Below are 24,571 nucleotides of genomic sequence, written 5' to 3' on the forward strand. Positions count from 1 at the left end.
ACATATAACTTTAAAATCTGCCTATCTCCCCAATATTTAGTAAAATACAAATGAGGCAAGCAAGGCTTATAAGGAAGGAAAAAAACAAAGAGAATCCTATTTTTGTGTCTCTTCAATATAACCTAAAATAGAACCTTTTCTCCCATTCTCTCCATTTACAATTTGCCCAGAAAATTATCCTAACTTTTCCAGAACCCTCTAACACATGCAGAAAAAACATTTTAAAGAACAAGTTTGCTTACAGAACTAAAATATTTTTCAAAGGCTAATGCTTGAAATCCATCTAATATTGAACTCACTCATTTATCTAGAAACCTCTATGCTTAGGTAAGCAGTACTTTTCATGGACTTCCAAAGTAATGGCGACATTTTCATTCGATGGAGAAACAAAAATGCTCTACTTCCTCATCTTGCTTTTGGCTATCCTAAAACCTTTGCTCTTCAATTTATCAAAAGTATACCAGATCAACCAGGGTCATTTAACTGAGCTGATCAATTTTACTCTGAGTTTTGTTCTAAGAGTCACTATAGCGCTTAGCTAACTAGGTTTGAATACTGGGCCACCAAAGACCAATATTTAGAGCAGCAACTGCTCATTCAATGCGAAAGAGGCCACTGGTACTCATTCTCCCTCCATGCTGGTGGGCTCACCTCCCTTCTCTAGCCCCTCTCTGTTTTGCTTCATTATCCTCTAGTGCAAACACCACTGGCATTCTATCACCTCACCATTCAGGTATATACACTTAAAGTAACACCAGGTGAGACTGGAGGTTCATCTCTGCAGTGTTTCCACCACTACTCTGATCTCCAATCAGACTGACCTCTCCATCTCACGCCGTTTCCTTTATGGTTGTTTGTCCTGTGGTTCTAATCAGACTTTAAGCTCCCTATAATATGCTGCTTCTGCACTTTCCTGAAATCTCAAAGTATAAATTACATGATCTGCAGTAGTAATAACTATCTTTAAGAAATGGGTTTTATTTTTGAACCAGAAATATCAGTCCCACAAGCATTTATTGAATGTGTTCTGAGACTTTCAAACACAAAGGTGAATGAAATGCCTGTTCTCAGAGTCACAGTAACGAAGACCGTGGTACAGTGGCGAGAGCGTATGCACAAGGACAGTCTCTAAATAAAGGGATATGAACTGTGCTACTTTTTAAAATCACCATTTAGAAATAACAATATATTTTAATTCCTTAATAGATGAGAATATTTAAAAATTTTTTCCTATAAAATATTCAAAACTGGAAAATAATGAACGTATTTCAATTTTTTTAGTTTAACTGACTTCTTAGAAATTTAAGGTATTGGGGAGAGGACTTAGAGGAAAAAGTCTGAAAAAGAAAATACTTATTTAAAACTTGCCGCATGCCTACTATGTGCTAAACACTATGCTAGATGCTGGGGATACAACAGTGAGTAAAACCCAACCTTGATCCTGCAACGATGGAGCTTACAGCACAATGGTTGAAGCAGATAATAATCAGACAAGTGAAGGGCAAGTTACAATAGTGATAAGCGCCACAAAGGGAAATCACAGAACACTGAGACTCACGGAGGCTTCCCTGAGGAAATGACATCTAAAGGAAAGATGAAGCAAAGAGAGTAATTGAAGTAGGAAGAATATGCACAAATGCACTCTGACTAGAGGGTTCATGGCAGTCTTAAGGAACTGAAAGAGAATGGGAGCAGAAGGGCAAAGGGCACTTGGTAGGAGAAAACAAGGTCAAAGAAGCAGGGAGAAGCCAGACCTTGTAGGGTCTTGTGGGTCATTTTAAGGATATATGTTCACCTTAAAGGCAACAAATACACAGCCGTTAAAGAGTTTTAGCTGTGTTACTAATTAAATTCTAAGATCACTTCTTCAAAGGATCTGGCATAGTTTCAGATACACAGTAAATATATTCGGTAAATGCTGATTCCCTCCCAAGCACACTCTGAAAAATTTACCTTTTTATCTCAGTAGTGTATTTAATCAATTACCAATCACAGTATCTTTAGAAAATGAATTAGCATTATTTAATTTTAATCTAATGCCCATTTTCTCCCAAGTAATATAATAAAGTAGAATTCAAAGTGCACTGAACATTAGAAGTTATTTATTGAATCATAATATGATCTTATATAGTGCTAAAAATGGAGTACAATTAAGCCAGCCTCTGTATCTATATTTTGATTGTACTCTTAGTTTTTAGGACTGAATATTTTGTAAAATATATCAATACCAAGATGAAACAAAAATGATTAACAATATAAAGTTGTAAATGACATAATTTAAGGGATCCAGAGCTCAATATTATAAATTTATTTAGCAAGCCAAAATATACCTTCAAGGAAGGCTGAGGAACTTATCTAGAAACCAACTGTTTCTATCAACTATCTAATACACAATCCAGTGTCTGTGCCCTATATATGGTTTCTGTCTTTTCAAATTTCTCTTATTTTCTCAAATGTTTCTGCTGTAATCCATTAAGACAGTTTGCAAACAATAAAATATTTTACCTAAGACATTTCAGCAATGCATCTTAAAATTTACATTTGCAGAGACAGAAAGAAGCTAATCTTATAGATTTAAAAAAAAGTTAAGAATCTTTGGTAATCAATTACCAGAGAGGCATGACATCAGGGAACCATACTCTTCCCAGGTATTTGGAGGCTTCAGCATGAATTTCATCTAGGCTATAATCATCATCAGGGATCAAAACTTCCTCCATGACAGAGAGCTGGGTTAGCCTTCTCCCACATAGTCTTACAAACTCAATGAATGCACTGCAGCTAACTTCACATTGACTGAGGCCCAAGGCTGTTAAGTTTTTACAGTGTTCAGCAATACAAATAAGTTCATTATCAAGAGCCTGAAGACCATGAGCACATACTACTAACTCTATTAGTCGTGGACAGTTAAGACCTATCCGTCCTAGAACTGCTTTGCTTATGGAACGACCAAAATAAAGGTGAGTAACAGGGGTTTCTTCTTTGAAGAACGTCTCCAATTCCTCTTCATATAAAAAGAAGTACATAACAACATTAACTCCAGGGGAGTGTTCAATGAGTACATCCCAACTTTGTTTTTTAATAGAAAGAAATTTGATTTGTCCAGGATTTTCACTCACAACATCTATTCGAAGATGCTCAAGGTTAACATGGGTCTCACTTGAAAGTGCCAGGAGAAGTTCATCACTTAGCATGTAATAATTTAATGCCAGTTCTCTAAGACCTTGACAATGGTCAGCTACACAAAGGATTCCTGCAGGAAATGGGGAAAAATCCTTAAACACAAAGAATATGGATACTAATAGAACATTTTGTGAATTTAAATTTGATATTATTCATTATTTGCTAAAATAGACGTAATGATTTCTGAGGAGATGGATGCCAAGATATATATAATTATACTTGTAATAAAAAAAATCCATAACTAAGATACTCCTAGGAGAAGCAATTTAAACTATACGTAGCTTATACATTAAGAGGTCTTTTGAAAAAAGATTAATGAATTATGTCTCATAAGCATGTAGTTTTCAATAGGAAATTGCATTATTACTACTACTATAATAAAAAAACGTCATGCAAGCGTAAAAAATATAACCTACCATCAGATGAAACATGAGGACAGCTACTCATTTTGAGGCGTCTTAGAGTATCACTATTATTGGCCACAAGAATCTTCAAAGAAGGATCATCCACTGGTGTGTCTTCAATTTTGATTGATGATAATGATTTTGAGTTGACAAAAACAACTGTAAGTGCTGACACAAAATGAGACTAGCATGGCAATAAGAAAAAAATTACAAAGACATTATTTAAACATCTACAGCTTCAATTAAGTAATTCATTAAGCTACTTATATCAACATGCTTACACTAACATAATAAAAGCAATCAACATATTGCTATTTTTTACAGTGCCATTAGCCAGTAGAAGACATTTCTATAACAAAGTATAGTTTTATACTTTTACCATTAATAAATGGAATGGTGAGAAAGGAAGAAATTTCAAAGATTTCATAAACACATCTTCCAATTATTTTCAATCTTAAGGATTTGTTTTTCAATATTAAAAGGATATAATCATATTTATTTCCTAGAATAGAGGTTGGCAAGTTATGGTCCACCAGCCAAATCCAGTCCACAGCTTGTTACTGCTATGACTCATGAGTTAAGCGTGGTTTTTACATTTTCAAATGGTTGAAAGAAAATTTTTAAGGAGTAATATTTTGTGATATGTGAAAATTATATGAAGCTCCTTCAGTGTCCATAATTAAAGTCTGACCGTAATACAGCCATGCTGCCTCATTTATGTAATGCTATGTCTGCTTTCACCCTACAGTGCTAGAGGTGAGCAGAACTATATCACCCACAAAACCTAAAATTGTGCTTTCGGGACCTATTCAACCCCTTAGCCTAAAAGAAATAGAAATCTTATCTGTTTTATTCACTCCTGTATGTCCAGCACCTGAAATAGTATCTGGCACATAGTAAAAGGTCAATATTTATTGTTGATGAATAAATGAATAAATGATGTCATATTCTTCCAAATTTTTTTCTAGCAGATTATCTAAACAAAGATACAGTTTGAAAACTTTCTCTGTTTTGAAGATTGACAAACTAAAGCTTATTTACAGTTTGACTTCAAAATGGATGGAATTTCACAAGTTTTCAGATCCAGTATTTTTTGACACAGATAGAAAGTATGGAAATGAAATCCATGCATGATCATTTTTCCTTTTTCAAAATCAACTTGAATTCTATCAAAGGCTCTATTGTCCCTATCAGAATGACCAAAGTGGTTATACATCTCAATTCATTTATAACAAAACATTGGTTTATACTAATTGTAAACTGATTTACACAAATTTTTAAATGGTGGACAGCTAAACCTCTTTACTAAATTTTATGGTGCCAAAAATTATTAGAGGAATAGAAATAGATCACTCATTTTCCTTAAGAAATATAAGGTTTATTTTCCTTTTAATCAACTCTCACCCAACTCTTTTAGTACTGAAGGACACATTTAAGCATTAGAGTACATATTTCATCACAGTAACAATATATTAGTTTAGTACTTCTTATGCCTAGCAAAATGCTGTATCTTTACATTACTTTCCCTCAGTTTACAAATGAAAAAACTGAGGCTCAGAGAGATCCACAACTTTGCCAGAAGCCACAGAGCTCATTTTGCTGTGGAGGCGGAGCTTGAAATGAAGCCTGCTAATCGCTGGTCCTCCACTCTAGTGACTGCATCCCCTAACCCAGAAGCTAGCCCTGGAAGCTGATGGGCAACATGAGAGACAACCCAGAATCTCAGAATTTCAGGTTGATCTGATTCCCTAGCTCATAAACAAGGAAATAACTATTTAGAAGTAGTAAGTTTTCATCTGGTTACTTAAATTACTTGAATCCCCAAAAGACCCATTCTTTTCAGGCTAGCAGAAATGCTTGCTAGAAGAGAGCCATGACCCAGTTAGGGAGAAAGGAGATGCTACTCTTCCTCTGTCCTCTTCCATAGGAAGGTTTCCATTAGCCAGTTTTACTGACAACCATAGTTTAGTGCTTATTACATATCAGGCACTATTCTAATTCTGGGTTTATAATAGTAAATAAGCAAAACAGAATCCCTGCCTTCAAGGAGTTGGTTGATGTTCTCTGTCTGAGGAGAAGAGAGTAAACATGTTAAATAAACATGGTGATTTCAAGCCCTGATGAAGGATATAAAGAAAAGAAAATACTGTAAGACATTAGTGAGTAACTACAGGGGGGGTGTTGTTCTCGCAAAAGTGGTCAAGGAGGGCCTCCCTGAGGAAATGGCCTTCAAGTTGAAGACTGAATGAAGAGAAGACCGTCATCAGTTTCTGCGGCAAAGACTGCTGGTTGCTTCCTAGGAATCGTCCATCCTTTCTTTTTTGGTAATCTGGTTCCAATTTTTAGCTGGGCACATTGCCACCCAGCTAAAAGACTGCCCTAGCCTCCCAGAAATGTGATGCGGCCACAGAGCTAGGCTGGCTGACAGACAGAAGCACCATGAGGTACTTAGGGCTAGTCCTGTGGTACTTACAGCTTGAAAAAGGAGAGGGCACACCCTTCTCCCCCCATTTCTTCCCTCCAGCTGTCTAGAACAAGGACGTGATGGCTGGAACTGAGAAAGCCATCCTGGGCAATGAAAATGAAGAAAACACCTTGGAGAGAATGGAGCGCCTAGAAGGGGCGTGGGTTCCAAACAACTTCATACCAGCTATGGACTGTGGCACCTATGGATTTCTTTAGTGTAAGAGAAATAAACCTCAGTCACGTTTTCAAGCCACTGCTGTTTTAGAATTTCTACTGTAAGGATGCAATCATCATCCTAATCAGTATAGGACATTTAGTTAAACATTATATTGTTCCACCTCCAATGGAGAGACAAGAGAATTACAGGAAAGACACCCACTATTGGCCCTACACACTCTACATTCAAAGCAACTAAGTAAACTGGCACTTGAAAATTCTAGGTATAACATCTAACTTTTATATTAATGACATCTACTGTGAAACAATTACTAAAATTACAGAATATATCTAAAGAATGAAACCATGCATCAGCTATTTCATCAAAAATAAGTGCTAGTCAACAGAAAACGGCTTTAAATAATTATTTGAATGCAAGTAGGGTTATGGTCTGTTTTTAGGAATAGAATTATTTTTGACTAGTTCGACAATATTTAAGAATGTTAGTAGATCTCACAAAAATGTCTACCATCTTTACCTTTGACACATTCATAAAACTTGGCTTGGCCGTTGAAATCAAGCCCAAAGTCTGTATAGAACAATTTACCAGCTGAGAAAGTATGTCACAGGCAGCTTCTGCTGATTCAGTACTACTATCAACCTACAAAGACAATTTAAAATCTTAATTTCCTGAATATAACTTATCAGAAAGTTATTGGCAATATAATTATTTAATAGAATTCAATTGCAAAACCATACTTATCCCTTCAAGCTATAAAATAAATTAGAAGTTTTTCTCTATACACGCTATCTCAGATAAAAAATGAAAAACAGAAATGATGACAAGTGAATTTTCTAAGCACTTTAAACTTTCAAATCTTATTTACACTTTCAAATTGTATTTACACTTTCAAATACAATTACCTGAAATTTAATAATGGCATCTACATGAAGGAAACTGAAGTTTAAATTATTCAATTATAGCTCAAGTGCTACACCTAAATCTATGCAAGTAACTACAGAGAAATAGGAAATAGTTTGGGATTAAAATTCTTCAAAATTCATTGACTGCTTCAATATAATGATCTAGTTATACACAAATGTCAAGAAAACCCAAGTCATTGTTTTTATTTAATGTTTATTTCTCTTACCTTAAAGCTGACATACTGGAGATGGGCAGCATGCTTTTTAATGATCTGCTGAATGAGATCAGGATGAGTGGAGTTAAAATATGAAGTAGCTGACTTGTTCAGTTCAAACTCAAACTTTCTCCAAAGGTCAGGAATATGAAAAACTTCATTCCATCTCCTACATACAGAAGATGCCCGGGCCCGATCCATTAAAGGAAGATACTGAAAAATGCGTAACACTACATAGTGAGGCAAACTCCCCCAGTCTAGAAGGACAGTGTATGTATGAGTCTGGTTGAGAGAAGAGTAGAACCCAAGTTTAGGCTGTTTCACTGCTGGTGAAGACTGGACAACTTTATTCCCAACAGATAAATTGTTCCTCTTCATTCTGTAAACATTAAACAATGTTAAGTGACCATTTTCCCCACATTTCCATCATATATTTTGCTTTAATTGTATGGAATAACAACATTAGAAAATGAGAAACAGTTTAATACAATTTTGACAGGAACATTCCACTTTCATGCGTTGATAGGTACTACTATGTGCTAGGGATACAGAGATAAATAGGAGGGGACCTGCTCTCAAAGAGCTATGATGAAACGGCAAAATACGGTGATACATGCCATCACTGAAGTTGGGACAAGTTGCAATGGAAGATTAAGGGAAGGGCATGTATTTGAGTTTGTATGTGGGAGCGAGTGGTTGGGGAGGCTTCCAGGAGGAAAGGTCCAAGGAAGCAGTGTAAGTGCCAGGTTTATTCCTCGTCAATGACTGTATTCTCACTATCACACTGCAATTGTGCTAAGAACTCCCAGGGGGTCTGGGAGCCCGTAAAACATAATTAAAAGCATAAATCTGGGTAAGTCCCAGCTCTGCCACTTACTGACCATGGGATCTTGTCTGAGCAAATTAACTTAAGCCTCAGTTTCCTCATCTGAAAAGCAGGGAGAACTGCAGTACCAATCTCATAAGGTTATTGAGACGATTAAAGTATCTTAAGTGCCAGGACACAGTAAGTGCTCAATATATGCTGCAGTCATTGTTGTTATATTAAATTGTCCAGTGAATCTTCCTGAATAAATTTCATGACATTACTTAAGTTGGAGCACAATTCTAACAAAAAGTCAAATGACCTGTGACAATGTTCAGATGACACCCAGGACACAAGAGCTGTAGAGAAGTGGGATATAGCAGGGACAGAAGCTGTGTGACCAGCATACTGGTTCCTTACCAGCCAATGTAAAATAGCAAAGGAATGAGCATTCTTTCCCAACGAAAAGAAATGATGACTCTCCAGGTATTAGTCAGCTTGAGACACAACTAAGTTCCAAGAAATTTCAGGTCTAGATATACCCAAGTATATAATCCTGTACATAGATTTTACATAAGAATCTAAAGTATTTTAAGTATACAATAATTTAAAAGGTAAAATAATGATAAGAGTAGTTCTGAACTTACGTTGACTATATAACCCTCTCTTTACCCCTGAATGTTAGGAATGTATATGTGGAAGACTTGGTGTCATAATTGAAACCTACCTTCAACTCTAATGAAATATCTATTTAATATGTAAATATCTCTGTCTGTGAGTCACTCTGTCTGATGTGAAACATTTCTTAACCACAACATAGAGGTGGATCCCAGAAACAGGAATGACCTATAAAGTCACTGAACAAAATGAAAGGTCATCTTTAGGGTTTGGAGAAAAAAAGGAAAACACATGTATCTCAATCATCAGGCAAAAGAGCTACTACACACTTTAATCTGACTAAACCAGTTACGTGCATAACTGAGCAATACAATGTAGAACACATGAAACTGCTGACATCGATAATTCAAAGCATATACTATTTTAAAGGGCTAATTCCCTAAAAGGGAATACGATGGCCCAGGGAAGGTAGAGGAATGGACACTAGATTCTCAACTCTGATGTGGAGCACGTTTATTGACATTTGGCTTGTAACTGATTTATTTGGTAGCCTACAGAATGGAGAGTTAAAATTTTACTAAGGAATTACAAAAAAGTTATCCCTAACATAATCTGTCATTTAAAAAGCAGTGAAGCCAAAAATAAAACAAAGACTTCATCCAAATGTCCAGTTAGAAAACTGCCTTGCAGTTCTAAATAAGGGGATTGTGCTATACATTCAATCTGCATCAACATGGATTAAACGTTAAACCTGTTTATTCATTACAATCATTAAATTGCCAATTCACTGACAGAATCACCATAAATAACTTAAGGATATTAGGTACCAATAATTCTATTAAAAATAACACCTTAGTTTTCTTTTTCCTCATGTACATTAATTTTCAGAATATAAAACCCACCCACAAATCATAAATTTTATATATAATAATTTTATAGCAATGAGCATCAGGAAAATATTAGAACTCAAGACAAGTTGATCTTTATTAGCTTGAAATTCCAGCCTAAGCATATACAATCACTTTTCAAAACTGCTATTTCCTTTTCAAACTACCAACTGTCTTACCTAAAGAAGGCTTCCAAGTTAGAGTCCCCTCTGAACAAGCGAAATGAAGTGACTGCTGCCATGGGGTGCTCGCTCGCCAACAGCCATTTGACTTCACTTCCTAGCTTGGCAAAACAGCACAAAAACACATTTATCAGAATATATAAGTAAAATCCCAATAATTTTTATGCTTAGGATATTTAAATGTCATTGTATATGCTGAAAGTTTTTGTCAGGAAATTACTGATTCCCAAACTATTTTCTACTCAGAAGAAAACCTGTCCATTAAAAACAAAACAAAACAAAAACACATTAGCCTGATAAATGGAAATACTGCAACACTTGCCAGGAATTACATGTGAAGTTCTGCTCAAATAAAAGGCTGTGTGTGGATCAAACAGCCAAAGGAGGGCTCTGAAAATCCACATTTTAACAAACACATATGGAGAGGTATTACAAAACATTGAAGGTAGCCCATGATTACATTTATTTGTTCATAGGCTGTGTAAATCTTTCAGTTCCAGTTTTTAGCAGCACGTAACGCCACTACAGTTAAAATAATTAAGCAGACGTAACTTTGATTTTTTCTCATTCCCATATGAATGTAGTTTGTTTGACTAGTCTGCTGTTAACATAAGCTTCTGTGGTTTTTATTTTTTCACTTATATTGAGACATATAATTGATTCGTTCATAATTGATTGATTCATACTCTCTTTGAGGCTTGATCAATTTTAGGCACAGTGACTTATCAGAATTAGGAGCAGTCTATGGACATGGAAGAAAATAATAACAGGTCTACACCAGGATAAAACTCACTGCCTGGACATCATGAATAAGTATCATAAGTAAAAATAAATAAATGCATTGTGCTAATTTTTGTGAGCCTAACTCAGTTACACACAGGAGGTGGAGGAGGCAACCTATCGATCCACTAAAAACGTCTCTTAAATCTCTAATGCCTACCACCTGCCAGCTCTCAACTTCTCTCTGAAGCCTACTCCTGAAATAGAACTTTGGAGGACAGACAGGGAGAATGAATTAGAGGTCAGTATCCACAATTTGATTTCCCCACTGCCAAGTGCTGTTCTACTATCATCCAAAACACTATTTTCCAGATAATGGCAAGGCCATCTCTCTCTCCTTTACATTCCACTCCAGAAGTAGGCAGAAAGGAGCCACCAGGTACACTTTCAGAGGAACACCACAAATAAGAGGAAGAAAAGTCAAGTGACATATTTCCCTAATCAGACGACACACAATTTTATTTACTGCAGAAAATTTTCTACTGAGTTATCAGTACGGCTGATTTTGTGTGTGCAGCACACTCTTTATGCTAGAGAACACTGAAGAGATCTAGTAAAGGTATATAAATAGGGAATCACTACCTAAGACCCATAAGGTGGTACCAAAGTACCTAACTCAGATCAGTTCACTGGAGTCTTTAAGATCAGATGAATTACTTCCCAGGTGGCTGAAGGAATTTGACTGCTGTTTTAGAGTCACTATCTGAAAGTGTGAGGGCTGGTGGAAGACAAACCCAGAATTCAGAATCCCATTGGGTGGTAAGCCACAATTTGGAAAAGGGAGAGATGAGCAAGCCTGACACTGATCACAATTCTAGAGTATGAAGCAGGTTTGTAAGCACTTGGGAAAGAATGCAATGATGACTCGAAGTCCACTTGGTGGCTTCACTATCCACCGTAACCCGATTTCCTTTTTTTGATACGTCTATTAATTTGGTAGATAAGGTGACCCTGTGAATCGGAGCCTCTAGAAGTATCTAAGAAATCTCCCACAGGATTCTTGAGGGAAGGATAGTCAAAGACAGGTTAGACGAAAAGCTAAACATCCAAAGCCATATCTTCTGCACCATCACCAGATTCTTCCAGATTGGTGAAATGAATAAACAAAAGGCACTTTTAACAGTTTCAAGTTTTTAATAGTCGCAACAGTAGAAATATTGTGTAAATACTACAGATAAAGAATAAAAATTCAAAACTCTCTAAAAGGTTAGACAAATTCGTTGGAAGCAGCAAGATGAAGATGAACAGAAATAATGAGCAAATGTTCTTTGTTTAAGCTACTTTTCTAAGGTGGTACACTGAGAAATCAGGCTGCTGCCACCACAGGCACATGGTCTCTGCTAAGGGGTCTGAAATCCCCGTCACCAGTGCAATGACCAGAGAGGCGTGGCCCGGCAGGAGAGCAGAAGATTTATTCCAAAATATAGCTTTGAAACACACAGCATTCTAATAGAAGCAAATTGTGCTGAGGGGCAAAATCCTCCCACTAAACATATCCCAAACAGAGGACAAACAATTTTTTAGGGATGTTCTCAAAAATATTTATGTTCTTTGCAGCCCACATGACCCCTAAGTTCCCTTCTAAATCTAAAACCTACAATTTCTTAAAATATGAAAGTCAAATTACAATATCATCAAGGTTTCAACAGGAGAAAAATTAGTATTTATGTCAAACAAATCTTTCCTAAAGCAGTAACTGCCAACTTTTTGGTGTTATATTTTTTCATTGATTTAGCAATTTTCTATACACTCTCAATAGTCTCTGTTGTATCAAGATATATTTATTTTTCAGGAAAACTTTTAATTTTAAAATAGGTATGTTTGCTTTTAAATGACTCATGAAAACTGAAGTTTTCAAACTACATGTGGATTCAAAACACCTTTTGAGATGCAAGGAGAGGGTTAAACAGAACTTGAACTGAGCTATCTGTTAAAAATCCTTGAAAGGGAGGCCCAGCTGTTCCCCTCTCTTAACCCTCACCACCTCTACTCCCAACTCTGGAAGAGAAAAAGGAGCGAGCACAGGAAGCCAGGCCCCCTACGGGGAAGCCTTCTGACGTGGGGAAAGCCCTATCTTAGGGCTGGGTACACCAAGGGATCCAACAATTAATACAAAGAGTTCAGGAAGGCATTTTGCAACATTTTTCTGAGGAAATAATCATAATTTTTCAACTTTGGGGAAACTTTCTGGGTACAGGTGCTAAAAACAAAACCAGTATACCTAAGAGAGAATAGATTCTTCCAACTCACAGGAAAGGCTTGAGTCTACTTTTCTCCCAGACAAGCCTTTGTAAATTTAAACTCTTAACACGATCCTCCTGTAAAAGGAAAAACCTTCAAGTAGTCGTGCAAAAGCAACCGCGTGTATCATGGTTGGAAACATGTAATGCGCGTTTGAGAGAGAAAGAGAGGTTAAGACGAATGCAATCCTTTCAGAGCTTACCCTCCAAAGATGAACAAAATGATTGAATTCGGGAAACCTGGGTCCCGAGCTGGGCCCTGCAGAAAAACGACCACGGGAAAAAACCAACCACCTGTGGCTGTAAAAACCAGACGTAAGACCCGACCTCAACGCAAGTCAAATGCGGGGGTGGAGGTTGGCAAGGTGGCCTGGCCTGGGGCCGGGTGGGGTCGTTAGCCAGGGGCCCCCCCTCCCTCTCCCCGCCTCGGGCGGCCCTCGGCGGGCAGCGCCCCGGCTGCGGAGGCCAGGTCACACCTCCTCGTTCCCGGAGAAAGTGCGCTGGGCGGGGCGCCTCCCGGTCCCCAAACCACAACCCGCCCGAGTCAGGACCCGCGTTCCGGCCCGCGGCTTTTCGCAAAGCCAGCGGAGGCGCAATCCCCGCACACCACCGCGCCCCCAGAAGGAAAGGCTACCTTGCAACACAGAACCGCGTGTGTTTCCGCGCGCGCCCCGGTGTTCGTGGGCCAGGCTGCGGCGGCGGGACCAGCCCACGCCGTCCCAGCTCGAAGCCGCTACACTGGAGCGGAGTGCGCTGGGCCCGTGGCGAAGACCCCTGAGCCCGCAGGCGTCTCCCAGACCGCCCCCGGGCGTTCACGCATGCGCGCAGCTCCACTTTTCGCGGGAGACCGTGCGCGCCAGCTCTCACCTGCGCAGGAGTCCGCAGGGCACCTTCTTGGTTGGTTAGTGGGAAGTTTCTGCCCGCCGCCTTCACCGAAATCGCTGTAGCCACCTGCGCCGTGAAACTGACTACCAGCCTCTCCGAATGGGAGTGAATTTGCAATTCCAGTTTCTAGAACTTAAAACCTCCCTGGAAAGTGCACCCTTTATTAGTATACAAAGAATTGAAACTTAAAATATCAAAAGTGTTAACAGCTCAGTGTTAAATATGTATATATCACTTCCTTGTCCTGCTCCACATCTCATTCCCTGGGGATAACCACTGTTCATTGTGTAAATTACTAGACCTTTGGTACACACCCAAAAGTATCCAGTGAGAGGCAAGGATTTTATTATTCTCATTTGTTAGTTTGAAAAAAATCTGAGATCAAATTGTATATAATGTTCTGGAACTTCTTTTGCTTACTACACCATGGACATAGTTCTCTATCAACACATATAGATCCCCCTACTTCTTTTTTGTTTTTACAAACATCTTTATTGAGGTATAACTGACAAGATAAACTGCACAAGCTTAAAATGTACAATTTGATAAGTTTGGACACCTTGAAACCATTGCTGCAGTGAAGGTAATGAACATACGAATTTCTCCCGAAAGTTTCCTTATGCCCTTCTGTAATCCCTCCTTCAACCCCTCCCCCATCTGCTTTCTGACACTATAGATTAGTTCACATTTTCTAGAATTTTTTGTAAATTGAATCAGAGTGTGTACTCTTTTTTGTCTGGTTATTTGCACTCAGCATAATTGTTTTGAGATTCATCCATGTTGTTGCATGTATCATACATAGTTCTTTCCTTTTTATTGCTATGTAGTATTCCATTTTATGGATATAACACAGTTTGTTTATACATTCACCTGATGATGGATATTTGAGTTGTTTTTGGGTTTTGGTTATTATAAATAATGCTGGTATGAACATTACACATCTTTGTATGGACACATGCTTTCATTTCTCTTGGGTGAACACCTAGTATCGAAGAGCTGCATTATATAATACATGTATGTTTAGCTTCTAAAAAAGACTGCCAATGTCTTTTCCAATGAGGCTGTTTTATATTCCCACCAGAAACGTATTACAGTTCCATTTCCTCTGCATTCTCACCCACACTTTTTAATCTAATAGATGTCTAGACGTATCACAATGCAGTTTTAACTTACACTTCCCTAGTGAAAAATGCTGTTGAGCATTCTTTCACGTACTTACTTGCCATCTGTACAACTTCCTTGGTGATGTGTCTGTTAAAGTCTTTTGCCTAATTTTAATTGGGTTGTCTGTTTTCTCATTGAGCTTGGAGAATTCTTCATATATTCTGCATACAAATTCCCTCTCAGATATATGACTTATAACCATTTTTTTCCAGTCTGTGACTCGCCTTTCTATACTCCTTCAAAAGGGCAGAAATATTCATTTTGTTGAGGTTCAGTTTATCCGTTTGATCTTCTAAGGATCATGATGTCAAATCTAAGAAATCTTTGCCTAAGCCAAGTTCACAAAGATTTTCTCCTATATGGTTTATAATTTTAGATTTTACATCTAGATGTATGATTCATTTGAGTTAACTTTTGTATATGAATCAAAGTTCACTTTTTTTGTATATGTATATCCAGTTATTTCATTACCAGCTTTTGAAAAGACTATTGTTTTTCTCCACTGAACTGCCTCTGCATCTTTGTGGAAAATCAGTTATCCATGTATGTGTGGGTCTATTTTTAGACCCTCTATTCTGTCTAATTGATATATTTGCCCATCTTTATGCCAATATCACACTGTCTTGATTTCTGTAACTTTATAATAATTATTAAAATCAGGTAGTTTTAGCCCTACAACTTGTTCTCTTTCAAGACTGTCTTGGCTATTCTATATTCTTTGCATTTTAGACTCAGATTGTCAATATCTACAGAAAATCTTGCTGGGATCTTGCCAGAGATAACCTTGAATCTAGAAATCAATTTGGGGAGAACTGATATCTTAAAAACATTGGGTTTTCAAATCGATGAACACAATATATCACTCCACTTATTTAACTCTTCTTTAATTTCTCCCAGCAATGCTTGAGTTTTCATCCAGGTCTTGCACACATTTTTTTCCAGAGATATCCCTAGGTATTTTATAGTTTTTAAAATGCTGTTGTAAATAGTATTTCTTTTTATATTTTAAATTTCTAATTATTTGTTGCCAATATATAGAAATATAATTGATTTGTGTACGTTGACCTTATATCTTGCAACCTTGCTAAAAATCACTTTTTAGTTCTAGAAGCTTCCATTGGAATCTAGTACATTCCACTGGATTTTCTACATAGACAATCATGTTGTCTGTGAATAAAGACAGTTTTACTTCTTCCTTTCCAAAATACATGCTTTTAATTTCTTTCCCTTGCCTGACTGCTCTTTACCTACAGTACAGTGTTGAAGATTACTGGTGAGAGCAGACACCCTTGGCTTGTTCTTGAACTTAGGCGGAAAGCATTCAATCTTTAATCAGTCAGTATGTTGTTACCTATAGCCTTTTGATAGATGCCCTTCATCGGGTTGAGGAAGCTCCCTTCCATTCTTACTTTGCTGAGAGCTTCCTTCTTGTTTTTTTAATGAATAGGGGATATTCAATTTTGTCAAATGCTTTTTACGTATCTATTGAGATGGTCTTACGGTTTTCTTTTTTAGTTTGTTAAAATGGTGAATTACATTATTCCTTTTTAAATGTTAAACCAATCTTGCATTCCCAGGATAAACTTGACTTGGTCATAATTTATTATCTTTTTAATCTATTGTTTAATTCAATTTGCTAAAATTTTGTTTAGAATTTCTGCATCTATGTTCATAGGGGATATTGACTTCTAATTTTCTTTGCTTATAGTATTCTTCTCAGATTTTGATAACAAGTAATGCTGGCCTCATAGAACAAGTTGGGAAGTACTTCCTCCTCTTCAATATTCTAGAAGAGTTTGTATAAAAATGGATTATTTATTCTTAAATATTTGGTAGAACTTACCAATGAAACCATCTGGGCCTGGAGTTTATTTTGTGGGAAGGTTTTTATCTACAAATTCAATTACTTCAGTAGACATAGAGCTACTCATGTTATCTATTTCTTCTTGAGTGAGCTTTGGACGTTTGCATTTTTTAAGAAATTTGTCCGTTTCATCTAAGTTGTTAAATTGACTGGCATAATATTGTTCATAATATTCTCTTATTATCCTTTTAATGTCTGTAGTATCTGTAATGATGTCACTTCTCTCATTCCTGATATTGGTAATTTGTCTCTACACTGTTTTTTTACTGGTTCAGTCGGGCTAAAGTATTAACAATTTTATTGTTTTTCTCCAAGAACCAGCTTTCGGTTTCATTGATTTTCTGAATTGTTTTCTCTGTTTTGTATTTCATTCATTTCTATTCTGATAGTTATTTCCTTTGTTTACTTTGAGTTTAATTTGATATACTTTTTCTAGTTTCTCAAGGTGGAAGTGGAGTTCATTAATTTTGAACTTTCCTTCTATTCTAATATAGGCATTCAGTGCTATAACTATCCCCCTAAGTACTGCTTTAGTGGCATATCACAAATACCTAAGTTCAGGGGGTCCACTAAACTCAGCCCGGGTTCCCCCTTCCTGTATAGCAGTCTAGAAGCTCTCAATGCAGTAAAATGGCGGCGCTCATAGGGCTTCTGATGTCTTGTGTCTTGAAAGCTGTTGTTTCTAATATTTTGTCTCCTCCCCACCTTTTTTTCTTCCATAGAGGGTAAATCTAGTCTCTGTTTATCGTGGTTGGAATAGGAGGTCTCCCCCTCATATTTTGTAGTGGATGAGTGAGAAGTTCCCCTTATATGGAAAAATCACAATTCCTTTAACTATTATCCTATTGCTGAAATTTAGTTTTTACTATTATGAAAATCATGTCTTAGTGCACCTCTGCAGACATTACTGAATAATAATCCTAGATATGGAATTATTTGTTCAACTACATTAGATTTTGACAGATACGGCCATATCTAAAAGAATGCTGGACAGACAATTGTGATATACTTCATTTCAAGCTAAGGACCACAGAATTATGCCAATAATAATTTTTAAAAAGAGCATCTCTGTATAGTCCTTTTGTAGGGAATGTCATTGTCATGCTATGAACAAATAGTGATTTTTGGTGGTTTGAATCAGAATAGTCTAGGTTATGCTGCATAACAAATAACTGCAAACCACAAGGATTTAACACGATAGTGGTTTAATTCTCAGTCATGCTGTGTTTCTCTCATAATTCAGCTGGGAGCTCTGGTCCCTCTTGTCTTCATTCTGGGACCAAGAATGATGGAACAGTTACTATCTAGAAAGTTATCAGTTTGTGGCAGAGGGGAAGAGGCAGTGGGATGCATAATTGTATCCTATGCATCTAACCTCACGTCAACTCCATTCTCATTTCATTGGTCAAAGCTCATCAAAATGGCCACACTCAAATTTAGGTGGGTGAGAAAGTGCAATTCTATCACATATCTAGAAGGAAAAACCTGGAATATTTGGGAACAGCCATAAGGACTGTCATATTAGTAAAATTGTGCAACCAAAATGTCACCAAAAATATTTTCAAGGATAAAAGAATGTCTCACTTTGGGGAATTATCAAGTTCAGGAAAGGACTGTCCCCAAGACTGCAGTCACTTCTGACACCAACTACAGATATCAGGGATACCCAAGACCATCTTGCTTCTGACACCATTCAGGTAGTCCTCAAGACTACCCTCAGATTGATAATTTGCTATAATGACTCACAGAAATCATTGAAAGTGGCTATACTCATGGTTATGGTTAATTACAGTGATAGGACACAGATCAAATCAGCCAAGGGAAGAGACGCGTGGGGCAAAGACCAGGAGAGTTCCCCATGCAAGCCGGCAGTTGTCATCTCCCAGTGGAGTCATGGACAACACTAAATTCTCCAGGCAACAATGTATGGCAATACACATGGAGTATTGCCATCCAGGGAAGCTCACCTGAGCCTTGGTATGCAGAGTTTTTATTGGGGTTTGGTCACATAGACATGGTTGACTGCCAGTGTGACTGATTACTGGCCAGCCCCACCAGAGGTAGAGATGATACCACATGGCCCAAAGCCCTCACCATAAATCACCTTGTTAGACTGTTTGGTGTGGCCCAAAGCCCCAGGTAAACAAAGACACTCTTATCAGGCAGAACATTCCAAGGACTTAGAGATCACATTATGGGAGCTGAGGGTGAAGATGAGACCTCTCTTCAGGTAAGGATAATTCTGTACTACACAGGGGTTAAATCATATTTGATTCAACATCATTTCAGAACTCTACAATTAAGTTGTCTCTGTATCCTACTGGAAAGAAAAATACATTTGAGGGCTTCCCTGGTGGCACAGTGGTTGAGAGTCCGCCTGCCGATGCAGGGGACACGGGTTCGTGCCCCGGTCCGGGAAGATCCCACATGCCGCAGAGCGGCTGGGCCCGTGAGCCATGGCCGCTAAGCCTGCGCGTCCGGAGCCTGTGCTCCACAACAGAGAGGCCCGCATACTGCAAAAAAAAAAAAACATTTGAATTATATCAGTAATAGTTGCTACTGAATAAAAAGTCTTTAGTTTTGGTAGTGTGATGGGAAAAAACAATGTCACATTTGCCAAACACACTACCTATATAAAAAGACCCTCTAAAAGTTGTTTTTGTTACAGTTTGTCCCAATTGAACCCTAAAATCCATATAATTATGCTCTGAAGATCTATCCTACCTTCCTTTTAAGAACTTGGTTTTTAATATTTAAAAAGATATATAAGCTATTCTAAATAGGTTAAGACTTTCTGATTTCACTTCATATTCCTTTAGATTAAGCTCTCCCCAAAGGAAATTAATAAAGGTAAAATTAGTAAAGTAAAAATTAAGGCTTTTAATTTTAAAATCAGAAATGCCAGTTAGTGTGTCCCTAAATGTGGAAGAACTTGCTGCTGTTTTTACTGTATTCAAACACAGTATGAAGCCCCTGTAAAAAGAGGGAATTATGAAATGAGCATTTCTAAATGGGTCAGGGTTAGTCATCACCGACAACACTGATTCAAAGCCACTATCCTGTTTTGAAAAGTGAATAAAATCAAGGGGATTGCACGGAGCTCAAGATTTCATAAACACCATGTTCTACCTGGTGTGAGGTAGCCTTGTTTTGTACCATCTCACGGATCTGAACTTATCGTTTCTTAAAACAGAGAAGAAAAATGATTTTGAACCTGTTGCTTTTCACTAATGCTTTTCTAGTCAAGCTTTTATATGCAAAGTCTTTAAAATAAAGTATAACTTTGAATTATGTTCAACTTTGCAGATTATCTGGTTTTAAAAGCTGTAACTCAAGTAAATGATTCTGCAAATATACTTTATTTTCAAAAGAAACTAATTTATTGCTATGTTTAACTAAACATTTCATAGAAATACTTCGTTAATTTAGAGATAATTTTCTGCAGTCACTTTATTTATGAAAGGCAAAATGTATATTATTAATTTGATTGTCAGCACTAATCCGGGATTATAGAGAGAAACAGGGTCAGCCATTCAAATCATTTGATAAAAGTATGTTAGTAGGTCATGTTTTATAGCTGTCCTGGTGATCAGCCATTTCTAGAGCATTTCAAGAAGTAGTCATTAGCAAGAATGAAAATGTCTTAGCTTTTTTAACAAGAGGAAAAATTTAACGCTGAAATATTTTCCTTATGTAGAGCAGTACACACTTTCAGTGTATTAAATTTTCTTGTTTATGACATTTTCCTATGTTAATTTAAAATCTCTGAAAAACAACACATCTTAAGATTGGAAATTAACTACACGATAGTTTAATTTGACTTACTGGTTTTAGAAAGAAAATGCTCCAAAGTAGGGGTTTTTTTTAAAAGTGATTATTATTCATTATCGTAAGGGATATACTATATTGCCAGTCAATTACATTAGATCATAAAAGTAGAACAATTGTCAGAGGAAATAGAAAAAATACTATAATATTTAGGGGAAGTAATATTTTAAATGCTACAGCATAGCAGCAGACTGGCAGCGAACACACCAATCAAGTACCCAAACAGAAACAGGGCAGCTCTTTGTTACCAAGGTAATAAGGAGACACTGAAAAAACAGGTTCATAGACATCAACAGAGTTTGCCAGTCAACACCAATGGTAACCAGTGCAAGACAGAGAACGGAGCAAGAACAAACTGAACCACACAGTCATCTGGCAACACAGCCAGATGCTCACGACAATAATGTTCACTACTGCTCACGTCACTGCTGATCACACACCTACCACCAAGGCTCCTAGATGGTGGTATTAATTAAACTACTGCATCAGTAGACATTCAAACAGAACACAGCATGTCTGGTTTTTACATTTCCCTGTGTGGACTCCCCCTGTTGAGTAAACTTATAAAGCTCAACACTTAGAGAGAGAGTTACATCTTTAAATCTTTCAAATGAGTCTTCTTATTTGAGCCTTATAAAAATAGGGTGAGGTGTGCAAAACATGTCAAATAAAAATCTAAGTGAAACCACTTTCCGGACCATATGCGTACCCAGCACGTGGAGTGGTGTGCGCTCATAAGATGGTCTCTGAGGAGGAGTCCAGGCTTTTGAGAAGGCACAAAGCTTTGGGCTTAGGGGGAACGATTTTCCTCCAGAAGCGGGGAGCAGATCTCATGCGTGAGAATTGGAGCTATTTTCTTCCCTTGATGGTGAGTCACAGAATACGTATTCAGTGTGGGTCAAATCATAGTGAAAGAGTATATTTTAGATCCTCAAATCCTTGTTGAGCATTTTTGCCCTTATGTTTAATAAAAGACGTTTTCTCTTCAGAGAAAACTCTGTTACTCATATTCCTTTATCAACATCGATCACATCTTCTTGCCTTTAGGGAACTTTTCAAATCTTTGAAAGGAAATCATGACAGCATCCACTATTGAATGAAGTGTGTTTCGTTCAGAGCAAGTTGCTGTTGAGTCATATCCTGAAAGTGATTTGTTCTTTCTAGCAGAAAAATTGTATGGGTACTTCAGAGGAGAACCGAGTCAAACTCTTATTATACTGATGTATTTCCCTTTGCAACAGTTTTCATTTTGAATCCAGAAAAAATAACAAATTTCAAGCTTGTAGAATGCCATATATAGGTTACCTTTGACAAGTGACGGTGATGATGTGCAACTACTTCACTGACTTCTGAGTATAATTCAGTTGCATTTCCTTGAATTAACTACCTAGAAAATTATGCTAAAAACATTAATTAATAAATCACAGCATTCCTTATGCAATATTCATGGCATCCCTCGCACTTTTCCTAAATGTTCTCAACACAGAGTTAGAACATTATCCATAAAAGGTCAAGGATTTGAGTAAAAGTTCCTTTTCACAAACTCAGATTGCCCTATATTCTGGACATTGTACAAAACCTATTTTCAAATAGCCTAAATTTAATTTTAAAATTTTTGGCTAATATTCCATAGAAACATGTTGAGAATTATAATGACTTTACTCCTGAATTACGCAGAAAAAAAAAAAATCCCCAAATAGTTTTTAAAACAAATGCTTCAGATTTTATACTTTGGTATGCAGCCTCTTGCAAAGCAGGAAAAATGATGGAAAGGCATCACCTTTCTCTGACCAGAAGACATCACATTTGCCTGTTCTTTTAGCTTTGGTTTGTCCTACTCTCAACCCAAATCACAGACACTTTTCTAAATATAGGACAATAACGTATAATGATGTTTTTAGTACACTATTTAATTATGTCCTATTCCATGGCAAAGACTATGGATGCAGTCTCTGGTTTTCCCTTGGTTCCTCTGGCTGTAACCGAGCAGGACCCTATGGCGCCTTCCCGGGACAGGCCTTCCCCCATATCCTCTGCTTTAGCTCCTCTCTGAAGTGCCTAGATAACAGTATTTGATGCAAATTTCCTGAGTTGTTTTGTGGATGTGAAACCCCACACCACCACCACCAAATGGAAGAACTACTTGGAGACCACGAGCACATAGCCCCAGGCCTTCTGGAGCCTAAGCACTGATAATGTTAACCCTGTGACAGCACCTTGCTGCCTCACCATCAGCCAATGAGAGAACTGTGCACAAGCTGACCGCTTACCCTGTGACCCCCACCCCCCATCTCCTGGCTTTTAAAAATGCTTTACCGACCCTTCGGGGAGCTCGAGGCTTTTCAGGGCGTGAGCCACCTCCTCTCCTTGCACGGCCTTACGATAAGCCTTTCTCTGCTCCAAACCCCAACGTTTCAGTTTGTCTGGCCTCACTGTGTGTGGGGCATGTGAACTTGCGTTAACATGGCCACTCCTCTCCTTGGCTGCCCCCTCTCCCAGCTCCTCGACTTCTGCCCTGGCTCAGTTCTGGGAGCACTTTTTTCTCTATTTATGCTGATTCTCTTGGTGACGTCACCCCTTCTCCTGACTTTAAGCTCAACCTACATGTTATTGACTCCCATGTCTAGATCTCCGGTCCTCCCCTCTCTCTTGAACCCAGACTTTTATATCCAGTTCTCTCTTGGACTTGGATTTCCGACAGTCATCTCAAATTTGTGCCCAGAGTGACTTCTAGATCCTCTTCTTCAAAACCTGCTTCTCTTGCTGTTTTCCTATCTCAGTAAATAGCAACACCATGTTTTCCGTTCAGGCCCAAAACTTTAGAATTCTCTCCTTTCTTTCCGTAAAATGTCAGCAAATCTCAGCTCTAACTTCAAAACATGTCCAGAATCTGAATACCTCTCCTCACCCTGACTGCCAAAATCCTGATCCAAGCCACCACCATCTCTCCTGAGTGTTTGGTGGCCCCTAACGGCCTCCCTGCCTCTGCTCTTGCTGCTACGATGTATTCTTAATGCGGTAGCCAGAGGACTCCTATGAGAATGTCAAGTCAGCCATGTCACTCCTCTGCTTGAAACCCTCTAATGGCGTCCTTCCACTCAGAGTAAAAGGCAGTCCTTATAAGGACCTAAGAAGCCTCCCTGCAGTCCGCTGTCTGCCACCCCATCCCTTTGACTTCATCTACTACCTCCTCCCTCGTCTGTCCCTCACTCTACTCTCTGTTCCTCAAACCCTCCCAGTATACTCTTGCCTCAGGGCCTTTGCTATTCACTTTGCCCTCTCTCTAGAATGCTCTTTCCATAGATATCCACAGGGCTTACTCCCTCTTCTCCTTCAAGGCTTTACTCAAATGTCACCCACTTTATTTTCTCCTTAGTACTAACCACTGTGTAATACACTATATGTTCTGCTTATCGATTGCCCTCACTAAAATGGAAGCTCTAGGCAGGCAGGGATTTCTGCCTGTTTCATTCACTGCTGTATCCTCACTACTTAGAATAGCGCCTGGCACATAGGAAGTACTCAAAGCATAATTGTAAAGGGCATGAGTAAATGAAGGTCTTGTCATCTCACAAAATTGTTCCAGTAGACAGAAGATGGATAGATGGATGGATAGACAGAGCAAGCCTATATATAGATAGGTTGGTATAACCTGTCACTACCACTCCCCCACCCCTACTCCAAGAAAAAACAGCAGAAGTACTAAGACAGAATTACAGACAGAACTTCTCATTTTAGGCTAAGGACAGCATATAATCATTACACATTTTATATGTTTTAGAAATTAAGTATTAAATAATACCTTTCATTTGAACATCTTAAAATGTGTTTTAAAAAAAGAGCACCATAATTACATGTACTTATACATCACTTTAAACATCAGGTAGCAGTAGAAGGCTTAATGGATTCAAGATCTCACTGGCTTTTGACACCTTTGCAATAGAACAGAAAATGAAAGAGGAGCCCAAGCAGC

The 24,571-nt window shown here is 37.9% G+C and overlaps 1 protein-coding gene across 1 annotated transcript; it reads right to left on the reverse strand.

Annotated features, from left to right (window-relative positions):
• Window positions 1-2,606: 2,606 nt before the first annotated feature.
• Window positions 2,607-7,738, reverse strand: LOC113613530 (F-box/LRR-repeat protein 21). The gene is made up of 4 exons (XM_027094309.1): window positions 7,358-7,738; window positions 6,745-6,867; window positions 3,597-3,768; window positions 2,607-3,250 (listed from the first exon to the last, which is right to left on the reverse strand). Exons 1-4 carry the CDS (start codon window positions 7,721-7,723, stop codon window positions 2,607-2,609), a joined length of 1,305 nt encoding a protein of 434 aa, XP_026950110.1. The 5' UTR covers window positions 7,724-7,738.
• Window positions 7,739-24,571: the final 16,833 nt, after the last annotated feature.

This window comes from Aethalodelphis obliquidens, unplaced genomic scaffold (assembly GCF_003676395.1).
Source record: "Aethalodelphis obliquidens isolate GAN/ISIS:26980383/991018 unplaced genomic scaffold, ASM367639v1 scaffold4, whole genome shotgun sequence".
Lineage (NCBI taxonomy): Eukaryota > Metazoa > Chordata > Mammalia > Artiodactyla > Delphinidae > Aethalodelphis > Aethalodelphis obliquidens.

What these genes read in the sequence shown, in the direction of transcription:
- LOC113613530 (XM_027094309.1), bottom strand. Translation starts at nt 7,723, where the DNA reads ATGAAGAGGAACAATTTATCTGTTGGGAATAAAGTTGTCCAGTCTTCA. An exon ending in GTTTTATGAATGTGTCAAAG is followed by an intron (nt 3,769 to 6,744) that starts GTAAAGATGGTA and finishes TTGCCATGCTAG; the next exon opens with TCTCATTTTGTGTCAGCACT. An exon ending in TCCTCATGTTTCATCTGATG is followed by an intron (nt 3,251 to 3,596) that starts GTAGGTTATATT and finishes CATTTCCTGCAG; the next exon opens with GAATCCTTTGTGTAGCTGAC.